Genomic DNA, 17,808 nt, shown 5'->3' with positions numbered 1-17,808 from the left:
AACCTTAACAACCTTCATCCTAAAATGTTCATCAATTTGTCTACATTCTCTGATCCATCATTTCATCAGACTGTGTCCAGAGGTTCTGCAGCAGCTAGCTGGTGTTGTGTTTACAGCTCAGGATGAGGACTTGACAAAGTCTTTCCTGGAGAAGGTTGGTGGAGATCTGACCTCCTGCTCTCTAGACTGGGAGGTTCTTCTCTATCTGATACAGCAGTCATCAGCCCAGATGATCCACACTGTGGACTTGAGGAAGAACAGGATCTCAGAGAGAAGCATCACAGCTCTTTTACCCTTTCTGGACAGAGTTTTATTTATAAGGTGAGTTTAAAATGACCGGTGAATGTAACTTTGTTTCCTTGTGTTTCTCAATGAAATGTAGACAATATTCTTTGACAATACAAAAGAATAGCTAATGCATTTAATTTTACACAGTCAGTGTTGTTACTGTAATTGTAAATTCAACATTCTATACTAACAATAATCGATGTTTTCAGACCCAGTCCCAGCTTTACATTGAGTGCCATCAGAGAGACATATAATTGTCGTTCCAGTGACTGTGTGTCCAGTTTATTGAGGTCATTAGAATATGTCATCAACCTGAACAACACAGAGCTGGACACAGTGGACTGTGATGCTCTGCTCTTTACCCTCAAACACTGTGACAAAGTGACAGAACTCAGTCTGTTGTGGACCTCCATACCACCACAAGCAATGAAGAACATCCTGTACTCTCTGGACAAAGTCTCTCATCTCAGGTAAGATGGATGTAGACAATTATCAATGGTTTAACATAATTATGAATACATTATTATCATAGATGGGTAATTCAAGGTGTCTAGTAGCTTTGTACTTGTGTGTATTTGCATATGTTATTAATATTTGATGAATGAAGTGATGATTAAATGTGTTATGTTGTACATCCTCATACCAGTGTTGACAGGAGTCTGCTGCTGACGTTCCTCCACTGCTGCAGTACCTGTCAGACACAGCAGGGGGCAGCAGCAGCAGCAGGTCTGCTCAGAGCTCTACAGTACAGACTGGATCTGTCCTGCTCCTCCTCTATGGACCTGTCAGAGCAACAGCAGGAGGTGTCTCTGTCTCTGACTGTCACACACTGCAGGGACATCTCTACTGTCCTGACACACAGCAGCAGCCAGGACACACAGCTCATCCTATCAGACTGTGAGGTAGAGGACAGAGGGCTGGACCTGTTGTTCCCTGTCCTCAACAGAGTCCATCTGAGGTGAGAAGGACAACACTTTGCTGCCTGCTGTTGCTTTTTGTCTCCACCAGGCCGAAGGCGAGGCGGAGACTATGTTTTGCCCCCTGTCTGTCCGTCCATCGGTGTGTGTGTGTGTGTGTGTGTGTGTCCATCCGTGAACAGCTAATCTCCGGCACCGTTGGCCCAATAGACACTGAAATAGACACTAGAAACTGTGCACACACACTCCCTGGATGCCAGAGCAGAACCTCTGCCCAAATCTTTACAGATCGGCCTGTTATAGCGCCACCAGGAGGCTGTTCTTTGCAAAAACAACTTTTTTAATATTACTCCTACAGATTTTGTTCAAACATCACGCTAATCCGTACACATTATCTCTATAGTCATGTGATCAACACGGATCTGTCCGATTTTTCATATTCCATCATGATTGGCAATGATTGGCATCTAAAGTTTGCAGGAGTGGCTCGTTTTGAACAAAATGCCTCAAATCATGAACGCAACGTCCGATTGCCCTGAAACTTTGCACTCACATTCCCACTAGGCCGAGGAAGATATGCCACCCGTTTTTTTAGGTTTCCTACCACATTCATCTCAATGTTCTGCTCATTATTGTGTATTTCTTCTCCAGATGCAGCAAAGCCCTCCTTCTCCAGCTCCTATCTCTGGTCTCTGAGGGCAGTGAAAGGAACACAGTGATGCGAGCAGGTTCCCTGGCTGGAGCCCTGGGTGGAGAGCTGGACCTCAGTGAGACCAGACTAGATCAGAAGGCCTGTAGATGTTTGGCCCTGGTTCTGGAACACTCTGAGGGACTGACAGAACTGGACCTCAGTCACTGTCACCTCACTGACCAGCTACTAGAGACTCTGATCCCCCACCTGCACAAAGCACACGTCCTGGAGTGAGTAGTGTGTGTGTGTGTGTGTGTGTGTGTGTGTGTGTGTGTGTGTGTGTGTGTGTGTGTGTGTGTGTGTGTGTGTGTGTGTGTGTGTGTGTGTCCATGAGGTACTAATCTATGTCTTTGTTCTTTCTCTTCCTTGTGTTGTTGTAGTCTGAGTCACAATAGTCTCACTGATGCTCTAACAGACAGATTAGTCCAGCTGCTCTCCATCAATACCTCCATCCAAACTGTACGGTGAGTAGAATGGACTTGGGTTTGAATGTGTTCATTATTAATATAATAACGTATTGTTCTCAGGTGTGTGGATCAGTCATCAACATGGTTTACTAAACACATCATATCTGTTGAATTAAAATGTTTCATCCTTTGATGTCTTTCCAGACTCTTCAACAACTGCTTCAAGGACAAAACCCCCTTCCTGACAGACAAACGCTTTGAAATATGGTCAACCAATCAACAGCAGGCTTTGGTAAAACTATCCTTCAAACAGTGTGTGTGTGTGTGTGTGTGTGTGTGTGTGTGTGTGTGTGTGTGTGTGTGTGTGTGTGTGTGTGTATGTGTATATATATGTTGTACTTAAGTACAGTACTTGAGTAAATGTACTTAGTTACTTTACACCAGTGCTAACAGGTGAGAGATGTTCTCCTTAGGCATTTAAGCTGTGAATAGAAACAGACCTAGTGTATATGGGACCTAAACAATGTCCGCTCAGCACAGACTCATATTTGTGATTCAAGATTCAAGAATGAAGCATAGCTTATCTTTTACATTCAGAGATGTCACTCTGTTTTCTATACTTCTACGTTGTCAGCCTCATCCAGCTGATGGCTGCCCAGATGGTTATGATGAGCGCTCGTGGGGAGCAGTTAGGGTGTAACTGTCTTGTTCAGGGACACTTCAACACATAAACCGGGGTCTGGAGGCAAACCGGGGATTACCAGACATCCCCTCAGTCAACCCTGTTGACAGTGTCTGTCCAAATTCAGATTCTCTTTTTTTCCATCCTTACAACCCTCATCCGTGTCATTTCCTCACACCTTGGTTCTTCCCCAGAGGAAGCAGACATGGATGAGATGCAAGGACGTCTGTGTCTGTGGCTGTGCCAGACAGATGCATGTTTTTGGGCTTTTTCTTTTTTAATCAGCCCTTCCTCAAACTCCTCAAAAATGGCTGTGTGTAAGCTAAGCACCATCTACTAATAGAGTGCCATTGAGACAAGGCATGTTAAAACACAGACAAAGAGTCACAAATCAGTCAGTCAGCCAGCAGGGATTAAGGCAGGGATTGAGAGTTCATTAGATTTTCTGTTCTGTTTTTTTCAGGGAACTGTTCCTTTGCCTGGTGAAATGGAAACTGATTCTGATCATCATGATGATGATGATATGGCATGCTCCACCTCCACCCCATACAGGAAACTCCATGAAGGTCACTCTTCCAAAGATTCTCCACAGGAAATAGTTCCCCCCTCTGTTGCTATAATGTCCCCCCATTCCCCCATGTTGCTTTCCCCATCCGTATCACAACAGTCTTCCCAACATTCCCCAGAAGAAATGTCATGTGACACAGCCTGTGATTTCTCAACCACAGACCATCCTGTTACAGTGTCCAGTGTAAGGAAGGCTCACAGCTTACCCTCACTGAGCCAAAGTCCATGCATAGAGAACAAGGCAAGTTTCAGAGCAAAGCGCTCGTACAGTTTAAATGATGTTGTACTACTGGACAAAACACAGAAAATGACACCTGACATCATTGTTGTAGAAAACAAGGAAAGCTACAGGTTCCACTGCACCCAAGCAGGACTGTTCCAATGCAGCGTGACCGACCTGGTGTTTAAAATGGAGGCAGAGACAGATGTGACTTACAGGACAGTCCTATGGCACCGAAGGTTTTTAGAACCGCTTGGCAAGAGGCCTGCAGGGCCACTGTTTGACTTAAAATGTCCTCAGGGGTCTGTGTGTCAGTTACAACTTCCACACTGTGAGATCCTCTCCAAGGGTGGAGGCAAGTCCTTGTCTGTTGTCCATGTGATAGATGAGGGCATTGAGCTTATCAAGCCTGATGTGATCACAGAAACTCACGTCATCATAAATATAACAGAATTCTCACCAATTGGTATCGTAATAGATTTGGTCAAATCATTTTTCAGCAGCCCGGCCCCCAGCCCTATCGGTGCATTGGTGTTGCTGTTTTATACACCACCAATTGATGATAATCCACGTTCAATCCTAAAAGTTTTGCTGCTACCAGGGAACGTTTTGCTGGGTGAAGTGCTGAAAGAAAGGAGGAGCAGAGATGAAAAAGAGATTCACATTGGAACCCCCCGTCCACGTGAACTAATCCCAAATCAAGAATATACTCTCTGCACTTCCCCTCTTCCCCTCTCCTCTTCCATCAAAATTCAACCAAATAAGGCTAAATTTGATGTTGATAAATCATCCTATCACAATTACATTGAAACATTTGATGTAATTTTAAATGAAAGGTTTGAGCGCATTACGCTGCTTTTAAAAGACAGTAACACCTCAGACTGTCTATGGGAGCGTGATGTATGCCTTCCAGGTCTTCCAAAAAGACAACAAGACAGACTGTCTCGGTCTCCTGTACGGAGCAGGGAGCGTGATGTATGCCTTCCAGGTCGTTCAAGAAGACAACAAGACAGACTGTCTCCTGTACGGAGCAGGGAGCGTGATGTATGCCTTCCAGGTCCTTCAAGAAGACAACAAGACAGACTGTCTCCTGTGCGGAGCAGGGAGCGTGATGTATCCCTTCCAGGTCGTTCAAGAAGACCACAAGACAGACTGTCTCCTGTGCGGAGCAGATTCATTGACTGCATTTCAGGTCCTACTCTCAAATGTGTCATGGACAGACTTTTTGGGGAAAAGGTGTTTACCGATAATGAACTGGTGGAGGCCAATACGAAGCAGGGGATGGACATGGCACGTTTTGTCATTGATACAGTGAGGAGAAAAGGACCTGATGCGATTTCAAGCTTGATATCGATTCTTTGTGAAATCGACCCATTCCTCTCTAAACATCTCAAGTTGATGTAAAACTGCACTGATGTACTTAAAATACTGCGGCCGACTTGGTTGGCACAAGGCAAGCTCAGGGTATATGAGGGACACAACACAGAGCAGCTCAACAAACGGTATGAAAACATGAACTCGAAAAGCCAGGAAATAAACTGTAATCAAGTGACAAGATTCCACAAACTATCAGATGAATATGTAATGGCATTTTTATTCATAGGAAAACATTCACAAAGTCAGCTAAATGTTCTCTTGATTCCAACATCCGTTGGACACATCACTTTCAAAAATGTTTGGGGTCATTTTAACGTCTACTCAGGCTTTTGTGTTTCAACCCAGACATTGCTTGATTCAGTATTTAGATATTTGATATTCATTTTATCAGACACGCCCCCTTCCTATACAAACCCCATTAATCAATACACACATTAATCATGTCACCAAGATTGCTTTCTTTCATCTTAGAAATATTGCGCGAATTAGAGACTATCTGTCGTTAGACGATGCAAAAACGTTGATCCACGCTTTTGTTTTCTCTCGGCTTGATTACTGCAACGCACTCTACTCTGGCCTGCCAAAGAAAACAACTGACAGATTACAACTTGTTCAAAATGTGGCAGCCAGAATTTTAACTAAAACTAGGATGAGAGAACATATCACTCCAGTTCTAGCTTCACTACACTGGCTCCCGGTTGTTTTTAGGATTGATTTTAAAATTATTTTAATAGTTTATAAAGCTCTAAATGGTCTGGCACCTTCCTACCTCTCTGACTGCCTAGAGAGATATGTTCCAAACCGGGCCCTCAGGTCTTCAAGTGCTGACCTGCTCGAGGTGCCTACAATGACATATAAAAAATACGGTGAAGCAGCATTCTGCTTTTACGGACCGACAGTGTGGAATAAACTCCCAACACCTAAGACAAGCCTCTGTCGATAGCTTTAAAGCACAGCTCAAGACCTATTTCTTCACTCTTGCTTTTAGCTGATTCTTTGGTTGATTTTTAATTCCTCACTGTATTGCCTATTTTAATGTTGTTTTATGCTTTTGCTTTTGCTTTTATTTTATTTTATTTTTGTTTGCTTTATTGTTAAATTGGTTCTAACTGTAATTGTATTCTTGCTCTGTAAAGCACGTTGAGCTGCATTTCATGTCATGAAAGTTGCTATACAAATAAAGTTTATTATTATTATTATTATTGTAACTTCAAACTCCATTTTAATCATGATAGATTCATTGAAAACATCCGTCCTTGATTCTGGTGACTGATATTGTCCTTCCAATGTGTGAGGTGGCCGTATTTTTTTATTATTTATTATTATTTGATATATTTATTTATTTTTTTATATTTTTCCATGTTCCCAAACATTTAAAACATGAAAAAAGTAATTGAAAAAAATACGGTCCCCTCGCGCAAGGACAGGTGTTTCAAATTGATCCAACATGGTTAAAATGGAGTTTGAAGTTACAATGGGTTTGTATAGGAAGGGGCTGTGTCTGATAAAATGAATATCAAATATCTTAATACTGAATCAAGCAACTTATAAACTGTCTGGGGTGGTCTTTTATGCCTGAGTAGACGTTGACGTGATCCCCAAACATGTATGAATGTGAAATATCCCTCTATATTCAGGGAATATTATCAGAATAATGTCAAATCTTGGAATAAATTCCTTACCAAGAAATTTCTTCACCAATGTGTTTGTAAAGGTGTCTAGTAACACATCTCACATAGATTGAAATTCAATTTCCCTAGGGCTGTCTGTGACAGCTGTTGAAAGTTGGGGTACCCTTAGCCGGGAAAACTTTACTAAATTGAATTTTGCTTTATGTAGCATGTGAGAGGTCAAAACAGGTTTTTTTTCATGATTCTGAATCCATTGCAAGCATTTGCACCAAAATCACTCCTTGGCAGAAAATCATCCAAGCAGGGGCGTCACAGGGGGGGTGTAAGTGGGACTGAGTTACTAGCCCCCCCCCCCCCCCCCCAAAAACGTTGATCCACGCTTTTGTTTTCTCTCGGCTTGATTACTGCAACGCACTCTACTCTGGCCTGCCAAAGAAAACAACTGACAGATTACAACTTGTTCAAAATGTGGCAGCCAGAATTTTAACTAAAACTAGGATGAGAGAACATATCACTCCAGTTCTAGCTTCACTACACTGGCTCCCGGTTGTTTTTAGGATTGATTTTAAAATTATTTTAATAGTTTATAAAGCTCTAAATGGTCTGGCACCTTCCTACCTCTCTGACTGCCTAGAGAGATATGTTCCAAACCGGGCCCTCAGGTCTTCAAGTGCTGACCTGCTCGAGGTGCCTACAATGACATATAAAAAATACGGTGAAGCAGCATTCTGCTTTTACGGACCGACAGTGTGGAATAAACTCCCATTACACCTAAGACAAGCCTCTGTCGATAGCTTTAAAGCACAGCTCAAGACCTATTTCTTCACTCTTGCTTTTAGCTGATTCTTTGGTTGATTTTTAATTCCTCACTGTATTGCCTATTTTAATGTTGTTTTATGCTTTTGCTTTTGCTTTTATTTTATTTTATTTTTGTTTGCTTTATTGTTAAATTGGTTCTAACTGTAATTGTATTCTTGCTCTGTAAAGCACGTTGAGCTGCATTTCATGTCATGAAAGGTGCTATACAAATAAAGTTTATTATTATTATTATTATTGTAACTTCAAACTCCATTTTAATCATGATAGATTCATTGAAAACATCCGTCCTTGATTCTGGTGACTGATATTGTCCTTCCAATGTGTGAGGTGGCCGTATTTTTTTATTATTTATTATTATTTGATATATTTATTTATTTTTTTATATTTTTCCATGTTCCCAAACATTTAAAACATGAAAAAAGTAATTGAAAAAAATACGGTCCCCTCGCGCAAGGACAGGTGTTTCAAATTGATCCAACATGGTTAAAATGGAGTTTGAAGTTACAATGGGTTTGTATAGGAAGGGGCTGTGTCTGATAAAATGAATATCAAATATCTTAATACTGAATCAAGCAACTTATAAACTGTCTGGGGTGGTCTTTTATGCCTGAGTAGACGTTGACGTGATCCCCAAACATGTATGAATGTGAAATATCCCTCTATATTCAGGGAATATTATCAGAATAATGTCAAATCTTGGAATAAATTCCTTACCAAGAAATTTCTTCACCAATGTGTTTGTAAAGGTGTCTAGTAACACATCTCACATAGATTGAAATTCAATTTCCCTAGGGCTGTCTGTGACAGCTGTTGAAAGTTGGGGTACCCTTAGCCGGGAAAACTTTACTAAATTGAATTTTGCTTTATGTAGCATGTGAGAGGTCAAAACAGGTTTTTTTTCATGATTCTGAATCCATTGCAAGCATTTGCACCAAAATCACTCCTTGGCAGAAAATCATCCAAGCAGGGGCGTCACAGGGGGGGTGTAAGTGGGACTGAGTTACTAGCCCCCCCCCCCCCAAAAAAAAATCATAGGGGGGACCACAGTGAATCTTTGTCCCCAGGGCCCAGAATTTGGTGCTACGCCCCTGCATCCAAGCCCACCTTTCCAGCCCATTGCATAGGCTATGCAGGGTTTTTTGGGGGGTTGAAATCCAATATGTCAAATCAACAAGTCATATCTATATTTCTTGCACATTTTAGGAAACATTTCACCATTATAGCTACCTTGTTGTAGCCCAGGTCTCTTCTAGAGAGATTATTAATGGGCAAGGTCATGAGTTTTGGAGGGGGTTTAACTGTTCTACCATGGGGTGGACGGGAGGAGAAATGGGGTAGGTATATCCTAAAGGAAGAGTATGTCAACAGGTTGAGTTGAATAGAAGGTCAGACAGAGTGATGAGCATAATGTGTCTGGGTAGCTCAGTTGGTAGAGCTCTCGCCTTTAGACCACAAGGTCATAGGTTCGATCCCGGGCACCACCAACTCAGTGTATGAGCAACACAGCTTGAGTCCTGTGATAATACTGAGAGCTGATGTTAGGTGTCAAGACAGAGAGTAAGATCAAATGGTGGAAGATGAAGAATAAACAATGCTGTGTGTAGTTCGGGGAAGAGATAAGAAAAAAAAAATGGTATGTTGGTATGGTAACTGCGGTTTCTCTCGTACGGAGCGGTATTACTATTGCAACAACACATCATCAGTAGGGTAAAACTAACCTGTCTCACGACGGTCTAAACCCAGCTCACGTTCCCTATTAGTGGGTGAACAATCCAACGCTTGGTGAATTCTGCTTCACAATGATAGGAAGAGCCGACATCGAAGGATCAAAAAAGCATACAATGGGAGTGCCATTCGGTGATTTGGTGATTGACCTCGCAAAAGTATAGGTAAAGATGTTGAAATGCTACATCAGTCTAATTTTGGCGGTCATCTTGAGATAAATGATAAATTGATTTACGAGTGGCCCGGTTTCTTAAATCAAAGAGTGACCTCCAAAAATGATTTGTAGCGAATTTCACACTTGTGTCACCATTTGAACGATTCTCGTCTTTTTGAACCAAAAATGACCTGGAAAAGTGGCTATATGGACGTTTTTAGCCCAAGGAGTGGATTTGGTGCAAAATAAATGCTTGCAATGGATTCAGAATCATAAAAAAACGTAGTTTGACCCCTCTCATGCTACTTAAAGCAGAATTGAATGTTTATTTTCCCGCATAAGGTTAAGGGTCACCCGACTTTCAGCAGCTGTCACAGATTCCCCTAGGGAAACTGAATTTCGATCTTTGTGAGATGTGTTGCTAGACACCTTTACAAACACATTGGTGAAGACATTTCTTGGTAAGGAATTTATTCCAAGATTGTATTAATATCACCTGACTATTAAGTCACCAGTAGACCCGACCCTAGTCCATGTTACAGTCACTGGTTTGGACTGAATGCGTTTGGAAGGCTGACACGCTGATATGGACTTAAATTGGTACAACAACAAGGTTCAAGGTGTTTGTTGTATCTTGTACAAGTCTACATAAGAGTACATTATTTTGTTCTGTATCATACTTTGTAGCAGCAATAAAAAGTAATATTTGTAAGAAAATAAAAACCTGTTAAGCCAATTCCATTCAGTTCAACCCTGATTATAGGCTCATTAAAGAACTTGTGTAATTATTTGCCATACATTCGGGTGTTGGCAGGAAGGTCATAAGCTACTAGTACTCCTTAATGTTTTATTTAAACAATAATAACCCCTTATTCCAGACAGAGATGGTATTACTGGCAGCTGAACTAGGGGGGATCTTTTCCCTTCCCCTTCATTGACATGGCACAATGTGAAGTTGTATATACTGTATATGTAATATACTTAAGCATTTTACTTAAGTTGTATATTGTACAGTTTGTGTTATTTAAATTGTGAATAGTTACAAATGTCCCTTTGTTCTGGCATTTTATCAGAAGACTTTTTCACTGTGATTTAAAGCAGAATTGTGCAATATGTATATTATATATGTGCAATATGTGCAATATGTTTATAGTAACAAGACGTGAAAATAATATGCGTGTACAGTAAGTTGTATGAACGTTTCTTGAAGTATTTTTGTAACTGGAATTGTATTCATTTCTAAATGTTTATTTAGTTTCACTGGAAAAAACTAAATGAAAATCATAAAACATAATTACAACTTATGTGTGGTTTGTTGTCTAATAAATCTAAGCCATTAAATGTGTTCAACAGAAATAAGAGACAGGAACAGAGACGTAGGAACATGAGGTTTGATGCACTGGATTCCTGATGGGAAATTAAATATGGACAAATTATGTCTGAACAAAACAACTTGAGAACAGATGGACAGATGTTCATGTAACTTGGTGGTAATGATCAGTAGGCTGCTCTGAACACATGATTAACTTACACTATGTCACACTGTGTTCCATAATGATGTTTAAGAACAGAACCCATCAACATGTACAATTATTATTGGCTCTCATTAGAAACGGCAGTAGGATTCATAGTTAAGTTGCTTTACAAGCAATCAATCATTGAATGTGTCGACAGGAGTAGTATTGTGTTACCCGTATATATATAGGCGTTTGCAGCAGCAACGCCTATATTTTTTGTTAAATGTTGTAAGCAGAGATTTAGAGATTTAGATTTAGTTTAGATTTAGAAGTAGTGGAGGAGACATTCAAAGTTTCATTCACTCTGTAGGAGCCAAATGGGGTTTACATTTGTATTGTGCACTGGATTGGGTTAGGGTTAGGGTTAACCCTAACCCTTTTATTGATAGGCTTCATTGATGTAGGCACCGGATTGGCACTTTGATGGTGGGAGTGTCTCTGTGGGTGTGGCCTGTCCTCACCAAGCCCCCAGAACCCAGTGGTTGCATTGAACGCATTGGACATGCTGGCCATTTGTAGGTACTGCAGCTCAAAACGGCTGGGGCCACTGTAAATGAACGAGCGAAAACGGTTTTGACCAATAGGGCATAGCAGTGGCGGCCATTTTCTGGTTCCACTTCAAAATAGTCAATGCATTTTTCCCATTGACATTTCCAAAAATATTTATATCAATCCATTTAAGCCTAGAATCAAGCCATCCAGGGTCCTGGTGAATCATGACCATAAAACATGTTTTTCTGTGATTTTATTTTATTTTATATTTAATTATATGATATACTATATTTAATAAATACCCTTTGTTTTACCGTTTTCAAAAAAATCTCCAGCTCATTGTATATCTTATATTTATCCAAAGTGCTTACACTTTGGATAAATATAAAAATGCAACATGTACCATCATGTACCATTCTGCTGCCATCTATCCAGTCCAAAACATCTCATTCATAATAAACATATCTTGTAAAATTGATCCTTTGTATCATTTTAATGAGACGGCATTCCAGAGCAAATAAACAACAGAAAACAAAGAGAATAAAACTTCTCAGTTATAAATAATAAATAAAGTGAGACTAGTGGCGTGTTCTTTCACAGAAAGGCCTCGTCTGGAGGGATCATCAGTAAGTCGTCCATTTCTTCCTGAAGGGCAGCAGCTTTCTCACTGAGCAGCATCTACAACACACAGAGACATCATCTGATAGACATGATATGAAGTCAGTTTAACATTCATCTGATAGACATGATATGAAGTCAGTTTAACATTCATCTGATAGACATGACATGAAGTCAGTTTAACATTCATCTGATAGACATGATATGAAGTCAGTTTAACATTCATCTGATAGACATGACATGAAGTCAGTTTAACATTCATCTGATAGACATGACATGAAGTCAGTTTAACATTCATCTGATAGACATGATATGAAGTCAGTTTAACATTCATCTGATAGACATGATATGAAGTCAGTTTAACATTCATCTGATAGACATGATATGAAGTCAGTTTAACATTCATCTGATAGACATGACATGAAGTCAGTTTAACATTCATCATCTGATAGACATGATATGAAGTCAGTTTAACATTCATCTGATAGACATGACATGAAGTCAGTTTAACATTCATCTGTTAAATTCCAATATGGCCGCCATGTGAATATGGTCTATAGCAATGATTACCATCAGAACATAGAGCTTTAAAAAAAAACTACTTTAACTAAAGAAATATCACGTACACCACCTTTAAAAAAAGACACAAAGCTCATCCACTCACTTTAGCAGAAGCCACTATTTGTTTGGCTTGTTTCTTGTAGAGGTTTTCTACGCTGTCGGCCAGAGTGCCGGGGTCGGCGTTCGCCAGATGAGACAGAGTCTTAAAACCAGCGTTGTAGAGCTGCTTCGCTCTGGACTGTAGAGAAACACACACAACACATCGCTGTGTGAATGTGTGTGTGTGTGTGTGTGTGTGTGTGTGTGTGTGTGTGTGTGTGTGTGTGTGTGTGTGAATGTAATGCACAATCTATGTCATACATGGGCAACTGGCGGCCCGGGGGCCACATGAGGCCCCCACCTTCACTTAATGCGGCCCACAGGTTAATATCAGAATAGTGATTATATTATTGATTTCAGCTGTTATGATTCCTAACATGCAAACATGACCCTTTAATTACTTCACTCTATATTAGTAGCTTAATGACTAGTATTAACATTTCTATTGTCTTTTTTATGTCCAATGTGTTTGTATTTAAGTTCATAAAGTTAACATAAGTATAACTAAATGCATTTGAAATTAAATAAAAATGACACTTTTCTGGATTCCAATATAGCAAAAATAGCAGATCTACAAGCTCAAAACGCGCCGCACTGCGACGCGTTTTGAGCTTGTAGATCTGCTATTTGTGCTACTTTTGTGTGACGGCGAAGTACGGCTTTAATTTACGAAAAAAGGTAAAATACAGAGATAAGAGGTGTCTGCCCTCTGACAGTATATGCAATGTGTTCCTCTGGAGTGAGTGTGGAAATATAGTGGCCCTCTGCATCATCAAAGTTACATCATCCCTGATCAATGTAAAGCGTTTTGGATAAAAGCAATATATAAATGTACCATTTAACATTTACAGTATAAGTGTAACTATAGGGAACAGGATGGTACGGACTCATCTGGACTCAGAACATCAGACTACAGTATAAGTGTAACCATAGGGAACAGGATGGTACAGACTCATCTGGACTCAGAACATCAGACTACAGTATAAGTGTAACTATAGGGAACAGGATGGTACAGACTCATCTGGACTCAGAACATCAGACTACAGTATAAGTGTAACTATAGGGAACAGGATGGTACAGACTCATCTGGACTCAGAACATCAGACTACAGTATAAGTGTAACAATAGGGAACAGGATGGTACGGACTCATCTGGACTCAGAACATCAGACTACAGTATAAGTGTAACCATAGGGAACAGGATGGTACAGACTCATCTGGACTCAGAACATCAGACTACAGTATAAGTGTAACTATAGGGAACAGGATGGTACAGACTCATCTGGACTCAGAACATCAGACTACAGTATAAGTGTAACTATAGGGAACAGGATGGTACGGACTCATCTGGACTCAGAACATCAGACTACAGTATAAGTGTAACCATAGGGAACAGGATGGTACAGACTCATCTGGACTCAGAACATCAGACTACAGTATAAGTGTAACTATAGGGAACAGGATGGTACAGACTCATCTGGACTCAGAACATCAGACTACAGTATAAGTGTAACTATAGGGAACAGGATGGTACAGACTCATCTGGACTCAGAACATCAGACTACAGTATAAGTGTAACTATAGGGAACAGGATGGTACGGACTCATCTGGACTCAGAACATCAGACTACAGTATAAGTGTAACTATAGGGAACAGGATGATACAGACTCATCTGGACTCAGAACATCAGACTACAGTATAAGTGTAACTATAGGGAACAGGATGGTACGGACTCATCTGGACTCAGAACATCAGACTACAGTATAAGTGTAACTATAGGGAACAGGATGGTATGGACTCATCTGGACTCAGAACATCAGACTACAGTATAAGTGTAACTATAGGGAACAGGATGGTATGGACTCATCTGGACTCAGAACATCAGGCTACAGTATAAGTGTAACTATAGGGAACAGGATGGTACGGACTCATCTGGACTCAGAACATCAGACTACAGTATAATAAGTGAAATCTGACCTCCATGACCCCGGCCACCTCCATCAGAGGGATGAGGTCAGCCTGGACACAGTAACTCAGCCTGCGGGTCAGTTCAACCAGGAGAGCTTTGAACGGCCACAACTCCTCCAGCTCCTGATCAACACACAGAGAACAACATAATCAATGTATTCATCAAGTCAGATACTGTTGGAACATCCTTAACACAATGCAGATCAATCTGATCTGTGTGATACCAGTCTGACAACGTATGATGATTAAACCTTTATAGTGTGATTATAAGTCACTATAAGTGTTCATTGGATGTTTAAGTAAGGCAATGGCATTCTTGGACGACTTGGAGGTGTAGGCAGAAGGCGGTTGTTCACTTTACTTAAAGGGCAAGACCTCTTTGGTAGAGGTTTGGGTTGTGTAGTTACCTTGCCATGATGTAACTCCAAAGGTGGGCAAGAAATCAAATATAATTTCTTCTCAAGTCGCTCTTTTAGCCTGTAAACGAACACAATCAAAGTTGATTCAGGCAATATAGAACATCACCAAACCCAGTAGTTAATTTTTATAAAAATGTTAACTTAACTGATTTTACTATTTGAAGATCCGGATCAGTTGATCCAATCCGGGTTTTCAACCTAATAAAAATAGCTAAATCAACAGGAAGTTAACATTTTTATCAAAAAAACTGAAACAGTACTGGGTTTGGTGATGTTCTATATTGTCTGAATCAGCTTTGTATATGTTTGTTTATGTGCTAAAAGAGTGACTTAGAGATCTGTCTCAGAGTACAATGTAAGTCAATGAGGAGCATATTTATTTAGACATATTTCGTGTCCACCTTTGGAGTGACATCATGGCAAGGTAACTACACAACCCAAACCTCTACCAAAGTGGTCTTGTCCTTTAAAGCACAATAACATAGTGTCAATGGAACCAAATGTTAAAGAACAGCATCAGTGTAGCACACAGGAACAGGAAACAGTACCTCAGTGAACAGGAACCAGTACCTCAGTGAACAGGAACAGGAAACAGTACCTCAGTGAACAGGAAACAGTACCTCAGTGAACAGGAACAGGAAACAGTACCTCAGTGAACAGGAACCAGTACCTCAGTGAACAGGAAACAGTACCTCAGTGAAGTGCAGCACACAGGAGCAGAAGGCTGAGGAGGAGCTCAGTAAAGTCTGGAGGAATCCTCTGCTGAGCTGAAACCTCTCAGCAACGCTCCACAGGTCTGTGTCCTTCAGCAAGGAGAAGAGAACCAGAGCCAGGTACAACCGATGAACCACCTCCATGTTCACACTCTGAAACACACACACACACACACACACACACACACTTATTACACCATGTTCACACTCTGAACACACACACACACACACACACACACACACACACACTTTTGGGGGTCCTTGACATGAAAAAGTTTGAGAACCACTGATTATAGCAACATACGTTTTTTCAAACAACTGTTAGGATTTAGAAGACATTTGTAGAATCCCCCAGAAGCAAAGATTTGAGTTAAAAAATGTTGCTTTAAAAATACATATATTCAAAGATTTGCCAAAAATGTCATGATTTTTCAAAAATAGCAGATCTACAAGCTCATAGCGCGGCACTCGGTGCCACGCTATGAGCTTGCAGAGCTGCTATTTTTGAACAGCCAAAGAAATCTAAAAATGACAGAAAAACACACACACTTATAACACCATGTTCACACTCTGAAAAAGATGTATGCTTGTTCAGTTGGGGGGTAAAAAGGCATTTAAGTATTAATTAGCCTTCAATCACACACAAATCCTAGTCATTGGTCGTAGAGGCTTACGAACAAGAACGTCAAGAACAGAGGCGCAAGAACAAGAACGTCCTGTCGGCTTTCCTACGTCTAGAGAATACATTTGACTGCTGAGATAGGCAGGGTCCATTATGCATAGCCAAAATCATGTCTGGGCCCAAGGCTATTTCAGTTAGCCTTGTAGAAAACAAGGTTTACAATATTTCCACTGTTATCTCAAATAGAGCTTCCAGGACAAGGAGTGACTTTAAACACTCTGCAAATATAGCAAATTTAACAAGCATTCCCTGTAGAGGCAACAGCCAGATAGTTGAATGCCTGAAGCTAAACTTGGCCCTATTTAAGATCAGGTCACTTAATGACAAGTCTTCCTCTGTAAATGATATCATCTGTAAAGAGAAACTAGATATTATCTTTCTAACAGAAACTTGGCTTGGATCTGATGGAGCGGATTTTGATGGGGATGAAGCTAAGTGTGATGAGTTCGCATCCTTTTTTTAAAACAACATTTTTAGCATTCGAGCTGGTATTATGAATGCTGCTGCTAGCACTGCAAATGCGGCAAATGGTGCATGGTGCAAAAATGTAGATCACTCCAGAGGAAGCCTAATATCATTCTGCGCAATTAATGAAGAGGAACTCCGTAAAACTATATCACAGATGACATCATCATCTTGCTCACTGGATGCAATACCCACCCCGTTTCTCAAAGAGGTTTTAGACAGTGTTATTGGAGATATCCTAAGAATTGTAAACAGCTCTCTACTTTCAGGCGTCTTTCCAGACTCACTGAAAACGGCTGTAGTCAGGCCGTTACTCAAGAAACACAACCTTGATCCATTGGTGCTGGGTAATTATAGACCAATCTCTAATCTGCCATTTCTGGGCAAGGTCTTAGAAAAAACTATCTTTCATCAACTGGATGTGTTCCTACAGAACAATAAGGTTCATAACAAATTCCAATCTGGCTTCAGGAAAGGTCATAGCACAGAAACAGCACTTGTAAAAGTAATTAATGATCTTAGGGTGTCTTAGGGTGTACAAAAAATGTATCTGTTCTCCTACTCCTTGATTTAACCGCTGCTTTTGATACGATTGATCACACAATTCTACTACAACGCATGGAGTACTGGATTGGTTTGTCAGGCACAGCCTTGTCTTGGTTTTACTCTTACCTAACAGGCAGAAGCTATTTTGTCAGTCTAGCTAACTTTGACTCAGACAAAACACAACATCTGTTCTGGTATTCCACAGGGCTCAATTCTGGGTCCCTTATTGTTCTCCCTGTATATACTAGCCC

At 40.5% G+C, this 17,808-nt stretch overlaps 2 protein-coding genes across 2 annotated transcripts in view; one reads left to right on the top strand and one right to left on the bottom strand.

Annotated features, from left to right (window-relative positions):
* LOC308079711 (uncharacterized protein) overlaps positions 1–17,808 on the top strand; it is a 107,994-nt gene that overhangs the window by 19,324 nt on the left and 70,862 nt on the right. The window lies entirely within an intron of this gene.
* Positions 11,966–16,008, bottom strand: LOC308079157 (helicase POLQ-like; the record flags this gene model as incomplete). Its single annotated transcript, XM_080420536.1, has 4 exons — positions 11,966–12,165; positions 12,770–12,904; positions 14,742–14,855; positions 15,844–16,008. The coding sequence occupies 4 exons, from the start codon at positions 16,006–16,008 to the stop codon at positions 12,082–12,084; spliced, it is 498 nt and encodes a 165-aa protein (XP_080276662.1). The 3' UTR covers positions 11,966–12,081.

This window comes from Gymnoscopelus braueri (assembly GCF_963280865.1).
Source record: "Gymnoscopelus braueri genome assembly, chromosome: 23".
In the NCBI taxonomy this organism is placed as follows: domain Eukaryota; kingdom Metazoa; phylum Chordata; class Actinopteri; order Myctophiformes; family Myctophidae; genus Gymnoscopelus; species Gymnoscopelus braueri.
The sequence above is the reverse complement of the archived record's forward strand: the minus strand, read 5'-3'. Positions and strand labels throughout refer to the sequence as shown.